This window comes from Chenopodium album, chromosome 16, assembly GCF_948465745.1.
Source record: "Chenopodium album chromosome 16, dcCheAlbu1.1, whole genome shotgun sequence".
In the NCBI taxonomy this organism is placed as follows: domain Eukaryota; kingdom Viridiplantae; phylum Streptophyta; class Magnoliopsida; order Caryophyllales; family Amaranthaceae; genus Chenopodium; species Chenopodium album.
The window spans coordinates 51,157,184-51,181,206 of NC_137849.1; the positions used below are offsets into that span (position 1 = coordinate 51,157,184).

Consider the following 24,023-nt stretch of genomic DNA (forward strand, 5'->3'; position numbering starts at 1 on the left):
CAAGTGACCCACAGTTTCCTCCTCCAAATGGCAGAAAGGACATAAAGGATCAACCAAAAGTCCCCGTTGACGAAGAATAGAAGCAACGGGAAGAGCATCATGAATCAATTTCCATCCAAAAATCTTCCATTTAGGTAGAAGGGGAAGACCCCAGAACCGACTCCACCACTGAGGATGAATGAAGCTGGTAGTATTTCGGCGTACACCAGACAACAAAATCGAAATATATGCCGACTTAGTAGTAAACACCCCGTCCTTCGTGAATTTCCAGTACATGAAGTCATCCATCGACTCACTAGGTCTATCAAGAGCAAGGATCCTCCTTGCCGTAGGAGCATCAAACAGACGATGGATTTTAAAAGAATCCCACGTATGTGAACGGGGATTAATAATAGCAGAAACATGAGACGGAAGATCCGACTCGAAAATATCTTCCCTAAAAGATATATGACCATCTGGAACCCAGGTATCTTCCCGAATCCTGACTGCAGTACCATCTCCAACCTTCCACATAGAGCCCGAAGCCAAAGTCACAAGGCCTTCCTGAATCCCGCAACAACCCCACGAAGGGCGGGCAATAGAAGCACCCGGCACAGAGCGAAGAGAAGGATACTTAGCAAAGAGCAAGCGGGAAACCAACAACTGTGGATGGTGAATCATCCGCGAGCTCTGTCTGGTCAATAGGGCTGAATTAAAACACTCCATTTTACGGATCCCTAAACCTCCCATGCCCTTCGGCATATGCAATAATGCTGTCGACCGCATAGCAATACCCTTCGAAGTGTCTGACGATTTCCACCAAAACCGGGCTAGAAGATTATCAATGTGTGAACAAATCGTGGAAGGGATTTTAAAAACCGAAAGGACATGATTAAAGGAAGCAACTAAAACAGAGTTGATAATAACCAACTTCGCTGCGGCCGAAAGTCGAAGAGCTGAAAAAGAAGCCAAACGCGCCACCACCTTGTCTATTAAGAAACCAAAACCCGCTACCTTGCTTCTCCCCAAATCCACTGGAAGTCCTAGATAAGTACCTAAATTCGGGGCCACCTTTAGGCGCAAACTCTTAGCCAGAAACTCACGATAGTCCTGGGGAGTATTAGGACTGAACTTAACAAAGGACTTCTGCAAATTAATTAATTGCCCCGAATTCTCACAGAAAGAATGTAGGAGATTCATAACATTCTCACAGGCCTGAGGAGACACCTTAAAGAACAGCAAGGAATCATCAGCAAAAAACAGGTGAGAAATAGGAGGGCTACGACGAGCAATCTGTATACCCGAAATCAACTTCTGTTGTTCAGCATGGCGGAGCATAGCCGAGAGCACCTCAATACAAAGTACAAACAGATACGGAGATAGTGGATCTCCTTGACGAAGACCACACCTTGGAGATAAGGTGGGAGTCAGGGAGCCATTCACCAGAACTTGATAAGTGACCGTAGTCACACATTGTTCTATAACATGCACCCAATACTGAGGAAACCCAAAAGCTCTCAAAACTCGAGAAAGGAAGTCCCAGCGAAGTCGATCATAGGCCTTATTCATGTCAAGCTTTAAGGCCGCATAGAAAGTTTTCCGAGCGCGGGAATGATTCATGAAATTAAGCAATTCATGGGCGACCAAAGCATTATCCGAAAGTAGCCGACCCGGAACAAAGGCATTTTGGAAACCCGAAATCAAGGAAGGAAGAACCAACCGGAGACGACCAGTAATGCATTTAGCAATGCACTTGTACATTACATTACAGAGCCCAATCGGCCGGAACTGAGAAACCGAATCTGGTTGAGGGACCTTGTGAAGAAGGACAAAAAACGTACGGTTCCAATCCTTCAACATGTAACCATGGGCAAAAAAGTATTGAACCGCCGAAACCACATGCTGACCAATTTGAGGCCAGTAGGTCTTAAAAAACGCCGAAGAAAAACCATCCGGACTTGGAGATTTATCATCAGCAATGTCAAACATCGCAGCCCGAATGTCATGTTCAGAAAACGGACGCATTAACTCAGCTTGCTGCTCTGAAGAAAGAACAGGAATGTCCAAATCAGTCCAATCGAGGGCCGGATAATCATCCGACGCAGTTCTTGGAGTGTAAAGATCTGCATAAAACTGAAGTATCATAGCACGAATCTGCTCCATATCCGAGAGCCACTCACCTGAGGAGTCTTTCAAACTGTGGATCATATTACGGCGCTTTCGAGCTTGAACCATCGAAAAGAGTAACTTCGAATTCGAGTCACCCAAAGCATCCCATTTAACCTTGGCCCGCTGTTTCCAGTATAAAAAAGCAGCATGAGCAGCCTCCACCCTCTCATTACGAGTATTAAGAAACAGTCTGCGTGCCATGGGAGACTGTAACAGACGTGAACCTGCCGAAACCTCTTGACAGAACAGTTTCCAATTAATACCCCATGATTTCTTATGTGATAAACACCAGTGCCGAAGGTGATCTCTGATAACAGCCAATCTTTTAGAGAGAGTGAACTGGGAAGAACCAGAAAAGTGATCCTGACAGATAGTAGAGACAAGGTCCGACACATCTTTTGCCGACAAACACCAATTTTCAATACGGTATGGCCTACGAGAGTGTGACCTGTCAACAGTATCTGTGAAAATAATCGCTGCATGATCTGAGAATAAAATTGGCTGATGAGTGAGGGCTGAGTCCGGAAATTGAGCAAACCAGTCCGGAGACGCATAAGCTCTGTCCAAACGTTCAAATGTTGGATCTGAATCCATACGGCCATTAGTCCAAGTATAAGGTGGACCAGTAAAAGGAACATCAATAAGACCCAAATCCAAACGCCACTGAATAAAATCCAGCCGCCCATGTATGGTTGTAGAACCCCCAATTTTATCAGAAAGGTATTCAACCTGATTAAAGTCTCCAATCAACAAAATATTAGGGTGAGTACGAACAAAGGTTGCAATAGAATGCCAAACATCCAACCTATCATCTAAATGAGGTGCTCCATACACAAACACTACATGTCTTATTTCATTTCCAACAGATATTTTACAAGCCACAAAGTTTGGAGAAATATACAAAGGCTCCACCAACACCGGGGCTACCCAAAATACTACTAACCCACCACTTAAGCCTAAAGCATCTAAACCACAAGTACCCAAAATAGGAAGAGATGCTAGTTTTTGTACAACATTATTTACAGGAAGCATAGTCTCCATTAAAAACACAACATCCAAATTACTGGAGCGGACTAAGGAAAGCAGGTAAGGAACTTTAGGGGAGTCCGCTTGCCCAATACCCCTAATGTTCCAAGCCCCAATTTTCATCCCGACCTTGGTGGCTCTGGAGGGGGAGCCACCGAACCCACATTAGCAGAACCGCTGGAAGAAGTCGAGCCACCAACACCCTTGCGCTTCTTAAACGGCAGAGCACAAGGCTAGCACCTAGAACAAACACTGGCCACCTCCGGAGATGGAATCGGCGGCGCAGAAGGAGTAACAGCAGAAGCGCCACGCTTGGCGGGACAAATTTGAGAAACTTGCTTGACCCATTTGATCACCATTTTACCTTTCTGTTTCATAGGAGAGGTCGAACGGCGGAGAATCTTCCCAGGGAACCGTTGACCAGTAGACGGAGCTGAGTCGGCCGGAGTAATCGAAGCTGACGGAGTCGCTGACGGAGAACCATGTGGCGAACTTTGTGTTGACGGTGATTCCGAGGCTGCCGGGGAACAATCCATATGCACAGCCTCACAAGAGTCCGACGAGTGGTCCATGAAACCCACCTCCGCCGGAATAGAACTAAGAGAAGGAAAGGATGAGTCATCAGTTTGAAGGTTCGAAGAGAATGAGAATTGCCCAGAAGATGAATCAGCCTCATACCCAGAATTCGCTTGAGAAGTCGACGGGAATGAACGAGAAAGAGATGGTGAACGTTGAAGCTCACTATCACCCATCCAATTACTAGGCCCAGGCCCAAAAGGGTCTTCAAATAATGGACCAGAAGGGCCCAACGGAGGCGGCGAAAATTCAGTCCCAAATATATCCAGATCCGGAACCCGTTGATCCATTGGCGAGTCACGGGTCAAAGTATCCATATAAGATCGGCCCACATTCGAAGTAAGATGACCCATATGAGATAAAGTTTGAGAAGGTGAGTTAATTTGTAGCTCAGTGATGGGCCGGCCCAAGTGAGAAGGAATGTTTCTTGTAAATGGGCCAGGAGAAGGAGTAGAGTTATTCATAAACTCAGAAGAAATAATTCTCGAATTTAGACCCCACGTGGAAGAGTGTTGGCCCATTCCCGAACCATGATGCAATCCAGACCACTACTACAAAAATAGGCTTAGAGAACTGTTGAAATAGGCTTTATAGAACGCTTTAGGACCGTTCTTCTGCTAAGCGATGTGTAAAGTTTATAAAACGGGTAAATGAGGCGTTCTGTATCCCTCATTATAGAGAACGGTCATTAGACATAACCGTTCTATAATCCCTCCCTAAAATCTAAATATGTAGACGAAAAAGACAACGGTTTCCTTGGTTGACCGTTTCATATTCTTATACAATAGAGAACGGTTTGGTAAGTTAACCGTCCTCTATTCTTTCTTAATAAAAAAAAATATGCACGATTTTCAGATCAAGAAGCCTACATTAAATCAATATTTTTTTTAATTAAAAATTATATCAAACAAAATGGTAAAATTCTAACTCAAAAGTAGTCAGAAAAATAATCATAATACTCGTACAACTTTAATGCAAAATTATTGAAGTATTGATAGCTTAACAGCAAAATAAAACAATATACTTCGTACTACGTACTTCGTAATTATCAATGGTTGAAATAGTCTATACCAAAACTACCAATACAACTTAACAACGCAATTAATGATACAATTAAAATGCAAAATAAAAAAGAAAAACTAAGAGATGATTTTTTGGCGATAATTTGTACGCAGTTCTCCTCTAACGACCTTTGATTAATCTGTGTTAAAAAAAATCATTCAATTACAATCAAGATCAACCATTAATATCTGATTAATTAAGAAGAATAAAAAAAAAAAAAAACAATGCAATATACTTTGTGTGAAATTGCACAACGCTTTATAATTAACCCCAAAATCAAGATCTGATTAAGAAGAATAAAAAAAATCAATAACCATTAATATCAGAATGATCCATTACTCTCAACATTTGCCATTGAATTTCTAACCGAAGATTCAACCGTTGAACTCGCTTCTTCCAATTTTGTCGTCGTTGTTCATCAATTCTTGCCTTTTCAAATCTGCCATCGCTGCTCTAATTATCAAAATTCAAAACCCCCAACACAACAAAAAATTCCCGATCAAATTATACAGAAATTTTATTCAATTCTTGCGAAAGACTCCAAACAAAAAGAATTAATTTGGATAGATTTTGCCACAACAGGAAAAAAAAAAAAAAAACCTCAATCATATCAAATAACTTCGAGGACATAGCAATTTAATTAATTGAAAAATAGAATCAAACCTTTATAGCCTTTGAGTTCTTGATCTGTGGTTGTGCAAACCCTTATTTTCCAAAATTTTACAAGAGCAATAAAAATAGGAACAATCATTTAGATCTGAAAATTTAAATTATGAGAGATTGCATATATTTTCTGGTTTGGGAGGAGGAAGAGTCATAGACTCATAGCATTTCATAAACAAAAGTTTCGGAGTGAAAAACAAGAAAAAGGCAAGTAGGCAACATTTATTGAAAGATGGTTGCAGAGTAATTTTAGGGTAAAAGACGCACAGCGGTTGTAACTGAACACCGTTCTATCTCTACTTAAAAATTTTTATTTCATAATTTTTAATTTGTGTAAAATAAATATAGAACGGTTGGGTAGTGAACCATTCTATAATCTTTAACATATAAAACGGTTGGGTAGTGAACTGTTCTATAATATTTAACATATACAACGGGTGGCATAGAAAAGCGTTCTATTTTGTTATACAGAACGCTTATCTTTGTCACCCGTTTTATATTATGCGTTTCTTATTGTACTTTTTGTGGTAGTGGACGATGGATTAGGACGAGTGATTGCTTGGCGGTAAGGGTCCCCCTCCCTAACAGATGTCCCCAAGAAACGTTGTAGGGCCCCACCGACAGCAGTTGAATGCTGTTGACTCCAACCATTGACACGCGTGTCTTCATTAAGCCATCCCCCCATGTATTGCCAGGAAGAATTAAGAGAGTCAGCATGTCCAACACGTGGAGCTCTACGGGCCTCGTGATTAACTATCTCAAACTGTTCCCTAAGTGCGCGATTAGGCCCTAAATCCAAACTTAGAACCTCATTATCAGCTGATCTGAAAGCACCAGGAGACGGCGGTGGAAATAACCCCGGAACAGTCGCCACCGATCTCGGAGAGTCTGAACCCCCTGTCGCAGCTGAAGGAGAATCCAACGAAACCCCTTGTAACACTGTTCCGTCATCATCGTCATAATCCGAGGGGTGTGAATCCGCTCCATATTCGGACGGATCTTCATCATCATGCCATCCAAACCACAATTCCGTAGTCCATGCATGCGGAGAAGGACAAATACCCCTGAGTGACTCCGAGTAAAGGTCTAAATCTGTCGGTCCAAATAATACACGACCACCATTTTCATGAATATGACGGTAACGACGTTCCAAAGGACCTCGAATTTTGACATGGTTTTTCTCACACGTGGTAGAACCATGCCCTACAAAACCACACTTTTTACAGAATCTAAAAATACCCTCATATTTAAATTTCACCCACGTGACATGATTGTCAAACGTGGGGAAATAACAACCAGCAATCAAAGGTAATGACATATCAACTAAAATTTTGACTCGAGGACAAGGAATGGGAAACTGACCATTAGATTCGTCAACGTTTGTGACGTCACCCACGTGAGCTAGTACAACCTCCGCCACTTGAGGAGTAGAATAACGAAAAGGTAGACCCACCACACCCACCCATAATTCCGCAAGATGTAGATTTAAATTCATTGTTACAGCATGTTCCCGAAGCCGTTGTAACACAACCAAACTCCCCTTAAAGTGGACCCATCCCTTTGCATCTAAATCATCAGCATCCTCTGAAGTCTCACAACTAAAAATTAAATCTTTACCATAGTGGAGAACCGACATAGGTGCACGAAGATGCCAAAAACGAGCCACCAACCTTCGATAAATAGACAACGAGAAGTCTCTATCATCCCAAACACGTCCAATAACACAACAATCCCAATTAATGGGTGCTTCATCCTCCAGGATTGGAAGTGGTTCAAAGTTTTTACCTAGTGAGGGTAAACAAAAGTATTTGGGTGGAGATAACGAGACATTTTGGAGGAAATTAAGAGAGTAGAGCTACCAAAAGAAACAAGGACTTAAGAAAGGCACTCTTATAAACTGGAATCTATCTCTAAATGCTAGGTGAAAAGTAAAGACTTTGAGAGTTTTTCTCTCACTAACGACTTTCTCTCTCTAGGAGAAAAAAATTTTCCCGCATGTGTGAACAAATTGTTTACAATAAGTTGCGATGTGTAAATGAACAATCATTCCTCGACCTACATTCAAACAATGTCTTGAATTTGATTATCGGACATCGATAGTAGAAAATGAAAAAAATAATGACGGTCCTTCAGACTCTAATAAGCCTATGCGTTCACTAATATTCCCTCCATTCCTTTATTTTTGTCTTAATTGCCATTTCTTTTTACGTGTAAGAAAATAAAGATATAGACGTTATAAGACGCGAGTTGATAATTGGGAAAAAAAAAACATAGGGATAAAGAGAGTAATAACCCGAAAATTAAAGCAAGCCCATTATTATTTCAAGCCCATTATTATAATAAACGAGTAATTGCTTCCTTCTTCATCCTCAAGCCTGAAATTTCTTAACTTACCAATTTCTACACTCACTCAACTCAGCAACGAATCCATGGCTACTTAATCATTCAAATAGTATTGCGCAAAAATGGCGTTGAAGAACAACACTCCATTATCATCTTCATCTTTCCCATGTTCAATTCCCTCTCTTCTCCTCTCTTTCTCTCTCCTCTGTACCCTTTTTTTCATCTTCTTCAATCGACCCACTTCCATTTCCAATGACCCAACTTCGATCTCTCAATTTTCCCAGAAAAATTCCCTTAATGTTTTCGTTTTTAACCTACCCAGATCCCTAAATTATGGCCTATTGGAGAGATATTGGGCTTTACCCCCTGATTCTCGGATCCCCAGTGACCCAGATCACGAACCCGGCTCGAATCGGAAACCCGGAAACCTCGAGTACCCAGAAAATCCATTGATAAAACAGTATAGTGCTGAGTATTGGATATTGGGTGATCTTATGACCCCTCAGAATTTGCGAAGTAGGTCTTTTGCAAATAGGGTTTTTGATGCAAAAGAGGCGGATGTGATTTTTGTGCCGTTTTTTGCAACTTTGAGTGCTGAAATTCAGCTGAGTTTGGATAGAAGTGTTTTCAGGAAGAAATCTGGGAATGAAGATTATCAGAGGCAAAGAGAAGTTCTTAATCTTGTCAAAGATTCTGAGGCTTGGAAATTATCTGGTGGCCGTGATCATGTTTTTGTTTTGACAGGTATAATTTTTTATTACTCTTGTTAATTAATGTAATTAGCTTTCTGAATTTGTGAAAGTTGCATGATTTTTGTAAGATTGTATGGTATTTGGTTGCAAGTCTTGCAACTGAAAACTTGATTTGTTTATTTTTATTTTATTTATTTTTTTTATAATATGGTGTATTGTTTACCACTTTAATAGGATTCAATGTGCATGTAGAAATATTAGAACCAATGATGTTACATGCTTTAAGCGTCTATGGAGTTATAATTAAGTGTTTGTAATATGCATCATTCTGGAGGCGTAATTAAGCATTATCTATTACTCGTATGTTAGAGATGATATGTGTTGTAGATGTTGTTGGACGGCAATTGTATCGACTGGACTCAAAGAGTGTGTTGTGGATATTCATTATAGCAGTCCTTGGCAAGCCTTACCGTTCTTTTACCTATGAGATTTGGTACTCTATAAATGACTGTAAGTCATTGCCCTGAGCTGTTGGGTGTGAATATACTTGTTGATTTAGAATACACCGGGTTTACTTCAATTGACTCCTATGTTATACAGTTTACTTGAAATTTTCACCCTTCATCAAGGTTTCACATAGCCGTCAAGGAATCATGGTCTTTGGCTTAGCAACTTAGCTATTTGATCTGTGTAGTCCTTCTACTGCCCAAAGGTATCGAAAAAGTGACACTCAAATGAAATTTTCACAAATACAAAGTATTATAGAAGGGAAAGCTATAATAAATTTAGATGCTGACTGCTGAGTACCAGGTTGAGGGCTTAACTGGCCGTCTTAGCTGCTCACTTATAATTTGGGGGGGAGGGGGGGGGGGGGTGTTGGGGTGGTTTCATGGTTTCCTAATTATTAATGTAAGAAAAAGCTGTATGGTCTTCTACTTACTAAAGTGCCTTAGTCTGGACAAAAGGAATTTTTTTTTTTTTTTTTTTTTTTTTTCCATGACCTTGCAACATTCATTCCCTGGTTTTACAAACTTGGCTCTTTCATTCTGAAAAGAAGGGAATTCAACGTGTCGATTGTTTTTCTATTTGGGTCGAGTCGTTGATTGTGCTAAAATTCTTATTGCTAGATATTATCTTTCAAAAATATATGGTGTTTATTTCATTGTATTTCTTTGCCAAAGAGGTGCTCTAAATTAGAAAATATAAGGAAAAAAAACCAGGAACTTGTGGGAAAAATTGTATGATATCCATTGGGAAATAGTTATCATTGTTCGGTATTGGCATTAGTTGATGTAAAAATATCAACAAGAACAACATGATTGAAGTGAGGGGGACTAAACAGCACAGTTAACAAAAATATTTTGAAAATTTTATGTTTATAAGTAATCGTGGCTGAAAGTAACATTACTATTGTTTTGGGTAAAATTACCCTGCCACGTGGCGGCCTGTCAGTATTAGGACACTTGTCCTCGCCATATCGGTCTATGCAAAGGCCAATTGAGAAGTGACACGTGGACACCACTGTCACACCAAGGAATGACGGCTTTCAGGCCCAGTTCCCCATGACTTGTCATAGCCCACCAAATCTAGGTCACATGACCTAGAATAAAGGCACATTTTCCTATGACCCTATAAATAGGGAGAGATTCCCCATTTTGGGGACAAGTTGATTCAATCACTTATTACATCACCTGCATTCTCTCAATCATCAGAGAAAGCACCTGATCTCGGGATCTGTAAAGATCTCACCTTTATTTCCGCTCCTTTTACTCTCCTACACGTTCTAACTTGACCGTCGGAGGCGGAACTCCAACCAACAGGAGTTTCCGTTGTTTTGCAGGTACAGGCCGCACCGGACCAATCTTCGAGCTGTAACTCTCCCGAGGGACTAAAAACACCCAAAACATTTGGCGCCGTCTGTAGGGAGAGTACCTCAAGATGGTTCAAGAGTCTGTACCACATTCTGATCCTACCAACCTGCCACCAGTTATCCAACCGGTAGGCCAAGAAAATCCGCAACCAGTTCCTCAACAGGAAAGCTCTGGTATTCCTCCTCCAATCAGTCGCCCTCAACTAGAGTTTGTCACTGAGGATGAGGATGATGATGATGATGAAGTGGAGACATACATAGCTAAGGACGGCTCCTTCGTCTCAAGATACAGACGTTCCAGAGACCAGCTGGAACGGAACTTTGACCAGGCGGGTCCGAGCAAAAGGCCCCCTGGAAAATCAGAAGGGAAAGCCCCCAAGAGCAAGGGGGACACCCCAGTCACTCGGGAGGAACTTCTGAAGTTCATGAACTCCTTCAAGGGTGAAATCAAAGACATGATCAGCAAAAGTAAGGTTGGTTCTAGCAAGAGCCAACCGGCCAAGAAAACTCCCTCTTCTGCAAAGAGGAAGCCAGTCAAGGATAGGCAGCCGACTCCCCATCCAAAGGAGAAGGCAGCCGCACGACTTGACTGGACTAAGGTCCTCCTGCCCACGGGGCCTTTGAGGAACATCCGGCATGATCAGCCGGAAACCAGAAAAAAGTCATCTCATGACGCTCGGCACATCATCGAGCGAAGAAGACATCCACAGCTGTCTGAGTCAGCCTCAACCTCGAGCTTTCCAGACAGCTTCAAGGAAACCTCTGTAAGGAACTCATTGTCCTTACATGAGAGTGGAACTGGTGGCAAGTCCGCTCAGCTTGGTCCCCAACTGATTGGACGCGCCCCACCTGGCCTCAGGCGCTATATGGTCAGTATGACCTTGAATTCATGCAGCCGGCCCCTTTTGGAGGTCAGGCGGCATATGTCCAGCAGCTCCGTCTGCTTAGACTTGGTGAACAACCTTCTGCGTTCACCAGGGAGATAACCGAGGCGGTTCAACCTGCCAAGGTTAAGAATGTGTTGGTTGGTACCTATGACGGTACCGCCAACCCAGAAGACCACCTCATGGCATACACTAACCTCATGTATTTACAGGGGTTGGATGATGCCACCTGGTGCCGTTGCTTCCCGGCCACATTGAAGGGCATTGCCCAGCAATGGTTTGGCAATCTGCCAGCCGGATCCATTGATAGCTTCAAGAAGCTAGCCTTCTTGTTCGCTTCCAACTTCTCAATGAACATCCCTGCAAAGAAAACAAGTCTTGACTTGAGCACCATTAAGCAGGGTGAGAAGGAGGGCCTTCGCTCATACATCAGGCGGTTCAACCTGACCCGGATTCAAATCCAGGGGTTGTCTGACGATGTAGCTTTCACAGACTTCTTTAAGGATCTGAAAGACGGGTCGACATTTAAGTTCGACCTGGTCAGGAAAGGGGCATTCACCCTACAGGCGGCATTGAGGGAGGCCGAAAGCTTTATACAAGCGACCGACCTCTGCTCGTCTGGAAATCAGTCGGACCCTAAGAAGTCCGACAAGCCAAAAGACAGCCGGCCTAGCCAGCCGGCCAAAAAGAAGGAAGAGAATAAGAAGAGAAAGGAAGTCTGGGCGGTGGATGACTCAGACCAACCGTCCCGGAAGAAAAAGAAAGAGTTTAAACCGTACGTCCCAAAGTACGAGTTTAACAAGGACTGCAACTCCATTTTCATGGAAATCAAGGATAGGCTATCCCTTGAGAAGCCGAATCCTATGAAGAGTTCCCTCCAGAAGCGGAACAAGAATAAATTTTGCCAATTCCATGAGGAAGTTGGCCACGATACCAACGACTGCTTTTGTTTACAAAGGGCGTTGGATCGTCTGGCGGACCAGGGGATGTTGAAATCTTACATCTCCAAGTCAAGGGGAAGAATCCAGGACAGGCGTCAAAGGCCGTCCAGCCTACTAGTAGTACGGACACTGATAAAGATCCGGTCTACACCATAGCAGGTGGATCCTCCTGTGGAGGCCCTACTATTCGGGGCACCAAGAGCCATCTGCGGCAGATGGACTCGGCTGTTGATGAGGAGCAGGCGTCTGCTAGCAGCACCTTCCCTGATGTCCTGATTACTGAGAAGGACAAGGGAGGGTTCGCCGTCCACATGACGATCCGGTTGTCATTGAATGCAAAGTCGCCAACCTGGTTGGACGAATACTTATAGACACCGGTAGCTCCTCAGACATCATCAGTTACAAGTGCTTGCAAAAGCTTAAGTATAAGCCCAGCAGCATGCACCCGGTGTCCCACCCTCTGGTTGGTTTTGGGGGTGGAATGGTGTACCGAGCCGACCGAATTGACTTACCCATCCGGCTGGGAGAAAAAGGAGAAGGACGACACCTGGTCGTCAAGTTCTTGGTCGTTGAGGAATTAACCGCCTATAACATTATTTTAGGACGGCCCACCCTCAACGAAGCCAAGGCTGTAATCATCCTTTCACTCATGCTGATCAAGTATGAAAAGGATGATGGCTCTGTTGGTTCCTTGAACGGGGATCAGAAGACGGCCCGAGAGTGCTATCTCTAGGCTGTCAAAGATACAGTGGCCCCAGATGGTCAGGGGCAGGAACCAATAGACCTTGACGAAGTCAAAGATGCCAGCCAAGCCCCACCAGCAGCCGGAAAGAAAAGAAAAATGACCCAGCTGGTGGAGGTGAAGAAAGAAAAGAAATAGCAATTACTGACCGGAGAACGGTCAGATGAGCTTCGTCCGCAGCCGGCTGGTGAGCATATTGATCTCGCTCTGGACGACTCTCGTCCGGATCGAACTGTAAAGGTTGTGACGGCTGCTTATGCTAAGTTGGGTGTAGACTTACACCTTGTGCTGAAAGAATTCAAAGACATCTTTGCCTTTGAAGTGGAAGAGATGCCAGGCATCAGCCCGGATCTCGCTGTCCACAAACTCGCCGTGGATCCAAAGAGAAAGCCTATCCGGCAAAAGAAAAGAAACCACGGCGAGGAGAGAAGTCAGGCGGCAGGCGCCGAAGTGAAAAAATTGTTGGATGCTGGGTTCATTCGGCCATGTAACTTCCCTGATTGGGTTGCGAATGTTGTGCTTGTGAAGAAGCTGAATGGTACCTGGCGCATGTGTGTTGACTATACGGACCTCAACAAGGCATGTCCCAAGGACAGCTATCCCCTTCCAAAGATCGACAGCCTTGTCGACTCTACAGCCGGTCATGCCTTGATGAGTTTCATGGACGCCTACTCAGGTTTCCATCAGATCCCCCCGTGGAAGAAAGATCAAGAGAAGACGGCCTTCGTCACTGATCAAGGGTTGTTCTGTTATACGGTGATGCCGTTTGGTTTGAAGAATGCGCCTGCTACTTTCCAACGAATGATTAACACGGCTTTTATTAATCAAATTGGAAGGAATGTAGAGGCGTACATTGATGATATGATAGTCAAATCAAAGCTCCAGGCGGATCACCTTGCTGATCTCCGAGAAACCTTCACCACACTCAGGCGGCATAGGGTTATGTTAAATCCCGAGAAATGTGTTTTTGGTGTTGAGTCTGGGAAGTTTCTCGGATTTTTAATTGATCAAAGGGGAATAGAGGCTAACTCCGAGAAGATACAGGCGATAATTGACATGAAGTCACCCCATACTGTTAAAGAAGTTCAGAAGTTAACCGGCTGCCTGGCGGCCTTGGGAAGATTTCTCAGCCGGTCAGGTGACAAATGCCTCTACTTCTTCCAAGCTATCAGGAAGAAGACTAGGTTTGAATGGGGGGATGATGCTGAGGCGGCCTTTCAGAAATTAAAAGAACACTTGCACTCTTTGCCAAGGCTAGTCAGCCCTCTGCCAAAGAGACGTTATTCATGTATCTGGCGCTCTCTGATCATGCCCTCAGTGCTGTTCTCCTTGCTGAGAGAGACGGCATCCAGCTCCCTGTCTATTTCATTAGCCATGTTCTTAGGAATGCTGAGCTCCGGTACCCCATGGTTGAAAAATTTGGCCTCGCTCTTTATATGGCATCCAAGAAGTTGAAACCTTACTTCTTGGCACATCCGGTCGTTATATACACGGACCAACCTCTCAAGCGGCCAATGTCAACCTTGGAGTCATCCGGTAGAATGTTAAAATGGGCTATTGAAATGCAAAGTCTTGAAATCACTTACGAACCAAGGAAGGCAGTGAAGGGTCAGGCGTTCGCCGACTTCATTGTTGAAATGACACGTTCGGTTCCTCCGGATAACCCCAATCAGGTTTGGAAAGTGTATGTGGACGGGAGCTCTACAAAAAATGGTTGTGGTGCAGGCGTTATCTATGAGTCTCGTGAAGGAGATAAATTTGAGTATACACTACGATTCAAGTTTCAAGCCTCAAACAATGAGGCAGAGTATGAGGCCCTACTAGCCGGCATCCGTATGTGTAAGGCGGCTGGGGCAACAAAAATTGCCGCCTACTCTGATTCTCAATTGGTTGTTAGCCAGTATGAGGGTGTTTTTGAAGCAACCCATCCGGCTATGATCAAATATCTTCAGGCGGTCAAAGAGGAAGCCGGGACACTTGAAGAATTCCACTTGAGTCAAGTTCCCCGGTCAGACAACAATCAGGCGGATGCACTATCTAAGTTAGCATCCTCCGCCTGCTGTGACACACCTCGGTCGGTCTTTTGGGAAGTTCTGGAAAGAAGAAGTATACATGAAGAGCCCATTGGAGTCCTTAACCGAAGTTCCACCTAGATGGATGGCATCCGGGCTTACCTTACTGATGGAACGCTTCCGGATTCACCTCAGGAGGCCTGAAAAAGCGAGCTACAAACTTCGAGATGAGAAACAGAGAACTCTTCAAGGCTGGCTTCCTTAAGCCTCTCTTGAAGTGTGTTACCCCAGAGAAGGGGAAGGAGATTCTCGAAGACCTACATGCGGGGTTCTGTGCCTCTCGTATAGGCGGCAGGTCTTTGGGTGTCAGAGCCAGACGACACTACTTTTGGCCAACTCTTGAATCAGATGCCATGGAAATGGTTAAAAAATGTGACAAGTGTCAAAGGTTTGGCAAAATGATCCACCGTCCGGCTACTGATCTGACGACAATCCACAGCCCGGTCCCGTTTGCTAAATAGGGCATGGACATCCTTGGTCCTTATACGCCTGCTCCAGGCGGAAAACGCTACATTTTGGATTTTGGTGGCTGTGGATTACTTCACCAAGTGGGTGGAGGCAGAGGCGGTCAAGAACATCAAGACAAAGGATGTCATCTCTTTCATTTGGAAGAACATCATCACCCGGTTTGGGGTACCTATGTCTATGGTGTTTGATAATGGCCCTCAGTTTGAAACACCTCAACTCACAACTTGGTTGGGAGATCAAGGCATCTCCAACTACTTTGCTTCAGTTGGTCGACCTCATGCAAACGGCCAAGTTGAAGCCTTCAACAAACTCATCTCAGACGGCATAAAGAAGAAAATTGAAAGAGACGGTGGTTTATGGGCACAAGAATTAATCCATGTCATGAGGGCCATCCGGACAACTGCAAAGGGGGCAACTGGTGAAACCCCATTTCTCATGGTCTATGGTGCTGAGGCTGTCTTGCCCATTGAACGCTATGAGCCTACTCTAAGAATCATGTTGTATGATGAAGAGGCAAATTGGGAAGCCATGCGGCTTGCATTGGACTCCCTCCCAGAACGCAGGGGCAATGCTGCCCTGCGACATGAAATATACCGTCTGAGAATGACCAGAGCCTACAACAAGAAAGTACACAAGCGCCCTTTGAAAGTGAATGACCTTGTGTTACGAAAAATGGAGGCAGTCGGTAGGGCGAATGAACTTGGAAAGTTAACTCCCAATTGGAAAGGACCCTACCGAATCTATGAGGAAGTAAGAGACGGCACCTACCGCCTGGAAACTCTAGACGGTAGGCAGCCGAACTTGGAATGTAGACAATCTCAAAAAATACTACTTCTAAGTTGTAAATTTTTGTAAATAGTAAGCCTATGAATGAAAAAGTAGCTTTCTGTTTTCAAATTATGCTTTTGTTTTATCATGTTGTTTATTTAATATACATGTGCCCTTTTTTATGTAATCTATCTGCTTAAAACACAGACAGACCCGTTTGATCGATCTAGATCTGAACAGGAGGCCAATGGCCAGAGATCAAACTAAGCACAAAAAGGCTTAGTGGCTACACAACCGCCCCCAAATGGGGCATGAGGCTCTAAGCCGGATGGTTGGACATTTTATAAATTCGCCTGCTCCAATGTGAAACATGGCGTCTGGCGACGCCCCTCCGGGTGTTATCGTCGCAGAGAGCATCCTATTGTTTGCTCTACCATCGCATACAGACGGCAAAGATTGAACGGTCTGATTGATCAACTCATAGCCGCCTGACCATAGTAACTTGAAAAACGAATCAGTCTTATGAAACCGGATGATCATTGTATCACCCAGCAATTGACTAAAGTTTTAACTCAGGTTACCCTTAGAAATTATACAGTCTCCCAAATGGGGCAAACAGGCTAAGTATAATTAGAAAAAACAATGTGGTTATCAACCTACACACACGGACCAATTCTAAAAATGGCCCTAGTAGGATAACTGAAACCTGTTGAAGGCACCTGAGGCTACCTGGAAAATACAAGCCGTCTGCTATCGTAATAAAATACTAGCAGACGGAACAATCAAATTTTATATTCAAACTCATGCACTTGTAATAACTATGGCATGACTAGTCATTCAACAATGACATCAAGGTCGAAAGACCACCTGCATCCAGCCCCGTCTGATCGTATGGCCGACTGTGTGCTTGGCTTGGGGCAATCACCTTAGTGATTGATTGACTTAGAAATTAATCATACCTCTCCTTGTGGTATCACCAATTTCCAGTGAATCAACCAATTGTAAACCCAAGCACACAGCCGTCCAGGGGCAAAGCATCCGGTACGTCATAAACATCCGGAATGCCATACCTATCAAGCCCAAATTCAAATGCAAATTCAAATGCAAAAATGCAACATTTAAACACAAAGTATAAACAACATCCGACCTAATGGCCGGATGATTCATCATAAAATAAAAAGACTGACCCCATGGTCAACCAAAGTATTGTTAAAACGGCTTAACAGCCGGTGAGACAAAATAAAAAAAATTGTTAAGTGACCCGACCCCACGGTCAGTAAAGAGACAAAGTTACTCGGCACACAGGCCGAAAATGCATTAACATGGCCATATGGCCGCAGAAAAAATCCAGGAACAGCTCAATTAGCACCAGGGACCGACTGCTCAGCATTATCATCCGCCCCTTCCTGCTCATTGGCGGGATGATTGACCGTTTGATCTTCGGCCAGCTCCTGGTGCTCCCCCTCTGTGGCTCCCTCCTCCGCCTGCTCCTCCCCCGCCAAGGGCTCCTCCGGCTCCGCATGCTCTTGGTCCAAGGCGTCGGTCGCCTGCTCATAACGATACTCCCAAATGGAGTAATCGTCCTTAGGAAAGAGAGCCTTCCATGCCATGTTCATGCGAGTGACACAGTCGGCCTCATTCTCCTCAATGAGCCGGCGCTTTTCATCCTCAGCGCGCTCCTCAAACTTGGACCTGAGCTGCTCCTCCTAGTTGGCAAGTTTTTTCCTTAAGTTCTCGACCTGGCGATGGAGATTGGATGTGTCTCTGTCGATGTCTTGTAACTTGCCAATCTCCACCTTGGTCGCCTTCAGCTCCCCCTTTAGCTCCACAACCCTCTGCTCAGCCGCCTCCAAATCCTTTTTAACATCAAATTGCTATCTCGTGTTAGCAAGTCATTCTTGTTAACATCAAATTGCGTTCTGTTAAGATTGGAGGCGGCCCGAAGGTTGGCAGCTCTTACCTCCTTGGTCTTCTCGTTGAATGGTTTTTTAAGGCCATTCACTCGCAGCATAGCCTGCATCCGGACAAAAGAAAAGGGCCGTTAGCGAAACAGACGGTCCAAATGGAATTTAAAGTTGAAATGTTTTAAAATCTTTAACTCTGCGAGAAGAGCAAGGATGGCATCAAAGTTCAAGCTGCCAACTCCCCGGATGGAGTCACGTTGCTCAGCAGTAACTCCTTTTCGGAGCATTTCCTTAGCAATTTCTCTAAGGTTTGGAGCTTGGGAGGGGGCTTCTGTATATCAAGAATTAAGTTGGGTGTTATTTAACATACATCCGGCTAAAAGTTCAAACAAGTCTGGGTGTTATTTAACATACATCCGGCATAAAAATAAATGAATACGACTGGTTGTTATTAAACATACATCCGGTCAAGGATTCAAATAACTTTGGCCATTATTGAACATACATGCGGCTAAAGATTTGAATTATTTGGGGTGTTACTTAACATACATCCAGCAAGGTATAAGGCTGCATGACATGTTATACTTGCCAAAAAAAAAAAAAAAAAAAAAAAAAAAAAAAGAAGAGAAAGTGAGAAGTCAAGTACCTGAAATGACAACCAGGGGTGCTGGACCTGCTTGCCTTGGCGCCTGCCAGGGGTGCTTTCTCGAGCAGACGGCGAATCCTTGGATTCGGACGCCTCCTTGAAAGCGGAGAGAGCAGCCGGCGATTTGCCGCCTGTGGAGGGATGCGATCCGGAGTTGCTGGCGGAGGGTTTATGGGCCACAGTCTTCCGGGAGCGTTTTGCAAGCGTCTCCTCGGCAGTCCGCTTGGGGGGTTTGAGATTAACCCCAGGGACTACAGGAGGCTTCACTGAGCCCTCCTGTACAAGAGAAATTCACAAAGTTAGTAAAAAATATGCTAAGTAAAAGTTATAATTGAGGCCGGATGACTAAGGGCCAGATGAAGGGAAGACTTACATGTTCAAGTTGCTCCCGTTTGAAGAGTTGGCTCTTCTTGTTCATCATCTGGCGGTAGGCGGAGGTGGAGCCGCTTGGTTTCTTGCTGGGAGGGAGATGAGACATTGCTTCTTCTGCAAAAGGCCGAATGGGTGGTTAGAAAACAACATCAAAATTTCTGCAAAAATAAAGTATGCATGATATGACCCTCATCCGTCTACCCACCTCTTCCTTTCTCTAAGCTCAGGGCGGCCAAATAGGTCGGGTCCTTGAGCCATTCATACTGGGGGATGTAGCTGCTGAATTTTATTTCCTTCTCAGGACCCCCCTCTACCGCCTGTACTTCCACCTTAAACAAACCTGGATCAAGAATCTGATCCCATCCTTCTTCAGTGACAGGCGGCAGTAAGGCCTTTTGGCCAAGGAGATAGGGGTTCTGGTTCCAAGAGTTGAACTTGGCATTCCGGCTGGTATCAGGGGAGGTAATGATGTAGAATTTGTTCCTCCAATCCTTCCACTTGGATTCCTTCCCAAGCGTCATCATGTACCCCTTATTACTTGTAAGGGTGTATCAGCCGCTGACTGAGGGGCTTTGCTCAAATAATGCATGGAAGCAAACGCCTCAAAGCCAGGTTCAACATTTTGCATCCTGCAGGCGGCCACATACCCCAGGATGTTCACCCATGAGTTAGGGGTGAGCTACCAAATCCCCAGACGGTACCCATCAAGGATACCCTCAATGGCCGGATCTAGGGGAAACCTAAGACCCGCTTGGATCACTGCGGCATAACAGCTGAATGCAGTGTCCTGATAGCTCTGGTTAAGGGGCCAGACTACAGCATCCGTCAAGGCAGGCACCTTGACTTCATAGCCGGCCCCCATAACATACATATCCCTAAACTCGCCCAACCCCTTTAGCATGGTCTTTTGGGTGGAAAGGGAGATGTGTGTGAAGTAGGGGGTGTAATCATTTTGAAGAGAAGAGGACGCCTCACCTTGATCCCTTTCAGGGGAAGCGGCCTCCTCGTCAGGTTTTTCAGAGCCGTCTGAGGAAGAATTTAAGGATAAGAGGGAGAAAGATTGGGAAGAGTCCTGGTCAGATTCAGCCTCATGCTCACCAGGCGGTAAGTCCAAAATAGAATCATCCGGAGTACTCGGGGTTCCAGGCTGTCATAATAAACCTCGTTTCGAGGTACCCTGATAGAGCCATCCCCCTCATCCCTCCTCGCAGTTCTTTTCGTTCTGGCTATAGTGTCCTGCACAAACACAGAGTCGGTCGGATTCGGGGACGAAGGAAGGATGGGGCAAACGGCACCCCTAGTCCTAGATTCAGCCGTCCCCGGTGACCGGCTGATAACTACTCTAGGCCGTGCCGAATGTGTTTGAGAAACCATTTTATTGAAAGAAAAGACAAACACAGGCGGAAAAATTTTAAAAGAACAAACAAAAGAAAGTCAGACGGTTACCTTGAGAAAGGTACGGTTGACTTGGAAACGAGCCGGTTGGTGCAGTCGGACAGTAACAAGCGGCAGAGTACACACTTTTTTGTGAAAAATTCTCTAGAAAATCCTCTCAAATTTCAACGCAAGATGCGTGAAAAATGAGGGTGGACTTTCCTTTTATAGAGGGGTAATTTTTGGGGGTTGCCTCGATATTACCCCAGAGGGTGAACAGTAACTTCGCTTCGCCAAATGAGACGCTGACATGTGTCACAGACGCCCCGTGGCGTGCCACGTCACCTCTGTGACAGGGGCAAATGTTTTGGGTAAAATTACCCTGCCACGTGGCGGCCTGAGAACACGACACGTGTCTGCCAGTATTAGGACACTTGTCCTCGCCATATCGGTCTATGCAAAGGCCAATTGAGAAGTGACACGTGGACACCACTGTCACACCAAGGAATGACGGCTTTCAGGCCAGTTCCCCATGACTTGTCATAGCCCACCAAATCTAGGTCACATGACCTAGAATAAGGGCACATTTTCCCATGACCCTATAAATAGGGAGAGATTCCCCATTTTGGGGACAAGTTGATTCAATCATTTATTACATCACGTGCATTCTCTCAATCATCAGAGAAAGCACCTGATTTCGGGATCTGTAAAGATCTCACCTTTATTTCCGCACCTTTTACTCTCCTACACGTTCTAACTTGACCGTTGGAGGCGGAACTCCAACCAACAGGAGTTTCCGTTGTTTTGCAGGTACAGGCCGCACCGGACCAATCTTCAAGCTGTAACTCTCCCGAGGGACTAAAAACACCCAAAACAACTATATTTTGTGGTAATAGTGATTTTATGAGAGATATTTAAATCATGATTATAAATAAGCAGTCTCATTAGATGTGATTTTTAAGAATTGTGTATTATAAAAGTGTGTATTTTATTGTGAATTTGTGATGTCATTAAATGCTTGCAACTCACTGCATGTACTTCATGGCTGTATCACCTGTATTTGCTGAATATGTAATAGTCTCTTACAACCTTTTTTTTTTTTTTTGAATAGTAGTCTCTTACAACTTAAGCAACCTTTGTTTGGCAATTTTTTGGCTTATTAACCTAATTGCCTTGTATGAGCCAATATTTTAAACCATGGGATATTTAGTAATGTTCAAATAGCCGATGTTAGATCTCAAATGAGTAAATGACTGTTGTTTATCACTTACATTTGGTGCCACAAAGGATTATGGTCATCTGTTTGAGGTTAGTTAGACCAGTGGACACTTCTGTGTGAACTTTTCTCGAAATCTTCATTGTTTACATAAATCAGTCATTCTTTTTGGTATCAATGTTGGGCTTAGTGTAATCGGTGTCATGCTAGCCAATAAGGTTTCTGCTAGTGTTTTCCTTGGGAAGGAATAAGTGTCAAGGCCCATCAAGATTATTTTTTGGCGATCTGGTCTAATGGCACCTAGGATACAAGGGGTTTATTATCCCACCGTGTAGTTTTCTTGACCCTTGCTTAGATTATCAATTCTCATCAGTGTTTACTACTTAACTGTGCTCTCAAACTCTCACTGGCTATCAGGCCATTCAATTTTCTATCTAGAAATGTTCTGTCTTTGGGAAGATCATGCAATGTTGTCCTTTTAGGTCTCTTCTACATTGTTAAGTAGATATGCAATGTTGTCCGCCTTGGGTTGTTGTTTGAACTTGATGTAATTCCCTCTAATTTTCCTTGAAATAATTTGCCAGTCTTGTGTATAAGCCTATTATGTGTGATATATCTTTTTGCCTGAGAAGTGCCGGATTTGACGTAGTTCATTGCTGTTACCATTGGGATAGCCCTTAAATTGCCTTCAGCATGGCTCTTTGTTGCAAAAATAATTTAGAAGTCGGGTGGAATTTTCTCCTCTCTCTCTTTTTTAGATCTTCCCTTAGTAATTTAAAATAATTTTTCATGCATGATTTGTGGTTTTTTACTTGGGTTCATAATGGTCAACTGCTCAGTCCTATTTTTGATCCTGATAGCCAATTTTATGATCTTTTTTTCACGTCATTACTGTATAGAAACAATAACATACAAGTAGTGCTGTGTGCTTTAGCAGCTTATGGTTTAGTGTCTGGATTCTCAGGTTGTTTTAAACCTTGAAGCATTATTTGGCAGACCCTGTTGCAATGTGGCATGTTAGAGATGAGATTGCCCCAGCCATACTTCTTGTTGTAGACTTTGGTGGGTGGTATAGACTTGACGCAAAGTCATCCAATGGCAACTCAACGGAAAGGATTCAACATACACAAGTTTCTTTGCTGAAGGATGTGATTGTTCCATACACCCATCTGCTCCCTGTATTGCGCTTATCAGAAGACCAACCACGGCGTACTCTTCTTTACTTTAAAGGAGCAAAACATAGGCATAGGGTCAGTATTCTATTCATTGTTTATTCATTATTTATTTATTGGTTTTTCTTTTATAGCCATAAGTTCCATTGTGTCATTCATGGTTTGGTTGGAACATATTTCAAATGCCCAAAATATCTTCATCAGGTTTTATACTTATTGGGGGGAAAGACTTTAAGGACATAATCTTTGGGTATTGAGATCTTGACAATTTGCAGAATATCAACCATTTTTCTCATAAAATTGAAATATTTTTCCCAAATGACAACTTAGAGGAAGATATGTTCCCCCCAACCAAATGCCAATAAGCATTACGGAACATTCTCTGACCTGAAGAAAATTCTTGTATGCAGGGAGGTGTAGTTCGAGAGAGATTATGGGACTTGCTAGTAAATGAACCTGGGGTAGTTATGGAGGAAGGTTTCCCCAATGCCACTGGTAAAGAGCAATCGATTAAAGGGATGAGAACCTCCGAGTTTTGTTTACATCCTGCTGGAGATACACCAACATCATGCCGCCTTTTTGACGCCATTCAAAGTTTATGTATTCCTGTCATTGTCAGTGACAGAATTGAATTGCCATTTGAAGGGATGATTGATTATTCAGACTTTTCAGTTTTTGTGTCTGAAAATGATGCACTGCAATCAAAATGGCTTGTATCTCATCTTCAAAGCATTTCTAAGAAGCAAAGAGAAAATTTTCGCAGAAACATGGCTCTAGTTCAGCCAATGTTCATGTATGATAATGGCCATCCTGGTGGTATTGGTCCAATTCTACCAAATGGAGCAGTGAATCAAATTTGGAAAAAGGTTTACCAAAAGCTGCAAATGGTGAAGGAAGCTATAGTTCGAGATAGAAGAAAACCACCTGGTGTTTCGATTCCACTTCGCTGCCAATGTATCTGATGTTATATGTAAACCCTTTTGTGGCTTTTTTCTTACAATTCCCTCATACATATTATTTTGACTAATGTAATGAGAATCATTCGTTGTTGATTTGCAATCAAAGGAATTTCTCCCAGATACTG

The 24,023-nt window shown here is 43.7% G+C and overlaps 1 protein-coding gene across 2 annotated transcripts; it reads left to right on the top strand.

Annotated features, from left to right (window-relative positions):
- Nucleotides 1–7,761: 7,761 nt before the first annotated feature.
- LOC145586958 (putative arabinosyltransferase ARAD1) lies at nt 7,762–24,003 on the top strand. 2 transcript variants are annotated; one of them, XM_081643948.1, is made up of 4 exons: nt 7,762–8,562; nt 21,342–21,440; nt 22,764–23,017; nt 23,350–24,003. In XM_081643948.1, exons 1-4 carry the CDS (start codon nt 7,941–7,943, stop codon nt 23,899–23,901), a joined length of 1,527 nt encoding a protein of 508 aa, XP_081500074.1. In that variant the 5' UTR covers nt 7,762–7,940; the 3' UTR covers nt 23,902–24,003. The 2 variants fall into 2 exon arrangements, with proteins under 2 accessions (XP_081500074.1, XP_081500075.1); XM_081643949.1 differs by lacking the exon at nt 21,342–21,440.
- The last annotated feature ends 20 nt before the right edge of the window (nt 24,004–24,023 follow it).

Coding starts and splice junctions, on each gene's coding strand:
- LOC145586958 (XM_081643948.1), top strand. CDS start 7,941: ATGGCGTTGAAGAACAACACTCCATTATCATCTTCATCTTTCCCATGT. Junction 21,441..22,763: donor CAAAACAACTATATTTTGTG/GTAATAGTGATT, acceptor ATTATTTGGCAG/ACCCTGTTGCAATGTGGCAT. Junction 23,018..23,349: donor GAGCAAAACATAGGCATAGG/GTCAGTATTCTA, acceptor TCTTGTATGCAG/GGAGGTGTAGTTCGAGAGAG.